Below are 2,157 nucleotides of genomic sequence, written 5' to 3'. Positions count from 1 at the left end.
TGTGTGTGTGTGTGTGTGTGTGTGTGTGTGTGTGTGTGTGTGTGTGTTCTCTCAGGAATGGTCAGTCTCTGGGCACAGCGTTCAGCAACATTAAGATGGGTCCGGGCGTCGCTTACTTTCCTGCCATCAGCCTCTCCTTTAAAGAGTCGGTGGCTTTCAACTTCGGCAGCAGACCGCTCAGATATCCTTTTACAGTCCACACCACACACACGACGGCTCATCTAGTGTTTCATCTGTTCTATGCTTTTGAAATGAAAAACTAACTAAAGTTATGTCAGTTTATTGAAACTGTTGGTTGTTGTTCACCATAAACAATAATGTTAATGTAAGAAGCGCTTTACACACCTCTTACCTGTTCAGTGTTTGTCTTTAACCTGAGTGTGATCACGTATCCTGTGGACGGCTACATACCGCTCCAGAACCCCCCAACTACAGACCTCATGAAAGCCCACAAACTGCTGGGCTACATCAAGAATGTCCTCTCCACTTCCATCGACGCACAGGTAGGAACATGTGGTGGTCTGTACATGGGTAGGAACGGGTGGTCTTTCATGAAACAAATAATTACTGTTCCAGATTAAACTAGTTGTAATCGTCTGTTTGCATCAGCTGGGTTTTCCTGCAAGCTTCATGCAAAGTTATTTTTCTGTCTCATTTTCGGATGAAGTCCAACATGATGACTTGAGCTCCTTTGAGTTGAACCTGTTGTGTGTTTGTCTGCAGGAGGAGAGGTTGGTGGAGAAGGACTGTTCAGTCTGGAGGCTTCATGGAGAACCTACAGTCCTCGTCACCATGGCTCACATCTTCAACCACTTCGCTCCGCTCATGGTGACGCAACCTTCTTTCTTTTTGGTCTTGTGGTCGTGTGAAAAGCGAAAGTGCTCGATGGCCTTCTGACAATGTTCAGATGGTTCCATTCTTTAAAGTGCATTCCCCCCCCCCCCCCAATTAGGTTCACTACTATAAAGGTACATGTTCTATATCTAATTGGTGGAAGAGTTCCAAATTTTTGTTGGAAAATTGTTGGTTTTATATTTGTTTTATTGTGGTTTTAGAGTAAGGCAGTGAAAGTGTTGATGTTGTTAAAGGTGAGGACAGAAGCAGTTTGATGGACATGATGAAAGTCTCCCGGTTGAATCTTTCTTCAAAAGTTAAACCTTCTAGAAGCCTAGCCTTAAACGTTGAGCTCAAGCTAAAGACGACTCGGTTTAGAGAACTGATTTTATAAACTGCAGTTTAGTTTTAATTTTAGGCTCAACTAAATATTTTCACAGAAAATTATGTTTTCACTTCCTGTGCTCAATGAGTGTGCAGGAGAGCAATTTGTTTTACAGTGTAAAGTAATGGTAGTATTGTTGTCTCTTACAGTGTAAAGTGTACCTGGTGGAGGACGTGCTGATGAACTTTCTGTTGGGGATTCTGGAGGGAGGCGGTTCAGTGGAACACCAGCTCATACAGCAGCTTCTGGATCTCTTCTGGCTGCTGATGGAGGTAAAAACACCAAAACAGTCACAACCAGTTTTCAGAACAAATCGTACCTGAAGACAGCGAGACACCCCGATGTCTCCTGACAGTCCGACTCACCACTGACAAAGGTCGCTATGCCACTTTTGATTAATTCATCAGGTGATTTAATAGTGATTCTGCAATTTAAGAACCCGCGTCCCCTAAAAATGACGGTCAAAAATGTTCTTTTGTATCTCTGCCCTTTTAAGTTGGCGTCATTAATTCAGTTGAGACAATTCCAAGGTTTATTTGCATAATCTTATTGACCGTAACTGACTTTACTTTACTTTGAATTGAGTACGCCATGTTTTCTTTCAAGGGTATTTGACTTTAGTTTGATTGTCCGATGTAACTCGGCACCATCGATAATGAGGACTCTCCCTCAGTGAGTGTGTTTTTAAATAAAACGACCAAACAACACGGAAAGTAGCAGCTGAGTTAATTACACAGAGCGATGCATGTTTAAAATAACTCCATCCAAATGTGTATACAAGTACACTCTGATTACTACTGAACATGGCAGAAACAAACGCATCATTTTCACTTTTTGGTATCTCAGTTTTCTGACTTCTCCTCTTTGTTTAACGTCTGTCTGTCTCTCTACGTGTGTGTGTGTGTGTGTGTGTGTGTGTGTGTGTGTGTGTGTGTGTG

At 42.4% G+C, this 2,157-nt stretch overlaps 1 protein-coding gene across 1 annotated transcript in view; it reads left to right on the top strand.

The window, feature by feature from the left end:
* Positions 1-5: 5 nt before the first annotated feature.
* The window catches only part of LOC116377075 (E3 ubiquitin-protein ligase RNF123-like), a gene marked incomplete at its 5' end in the record, with an annotated part of 16,584 nt that continues 14,432 nt past the window's right edge, over positions 6-2,157 (top strand). Inside the window, 4 exons of the mRNA XM_031838614.1 lie at positions 6-181; positions 389-503; positions 724-828; positions 1,369-1,491. Of these exons, the coding sequence (XP_031694474.1) occupies positions 6-181; positions 389-503; positions 724-828; positions 1,369-1,491 (519 nt within the window). The remainder of the gene's footprint in view (positions 182-388; positions 504-723; positions 829-1,368; positions 1,492-2,157) is intronic.

This window comes from Anarrhichthys ocellatus, unplaced genomic scaffold, assembly GCF_004355925.1.
Source record: "Anarrhichthys ocellatus isolate YVR2014 unplaced genomic scaffold, GSC_Weel_1.0 scaffold864, whole genome shotgun sequence".
NCBI classification, from domain to species: Eukaryota; Metazoa; Chordata; class Actinopteri; order Perciformes; family Anarhichadidae; genus Anarrhichthys; species Anarrhichthys ocellatus.
This window is presented reverse-complemented; position numbering and strand designations above follow the sequence as displayed.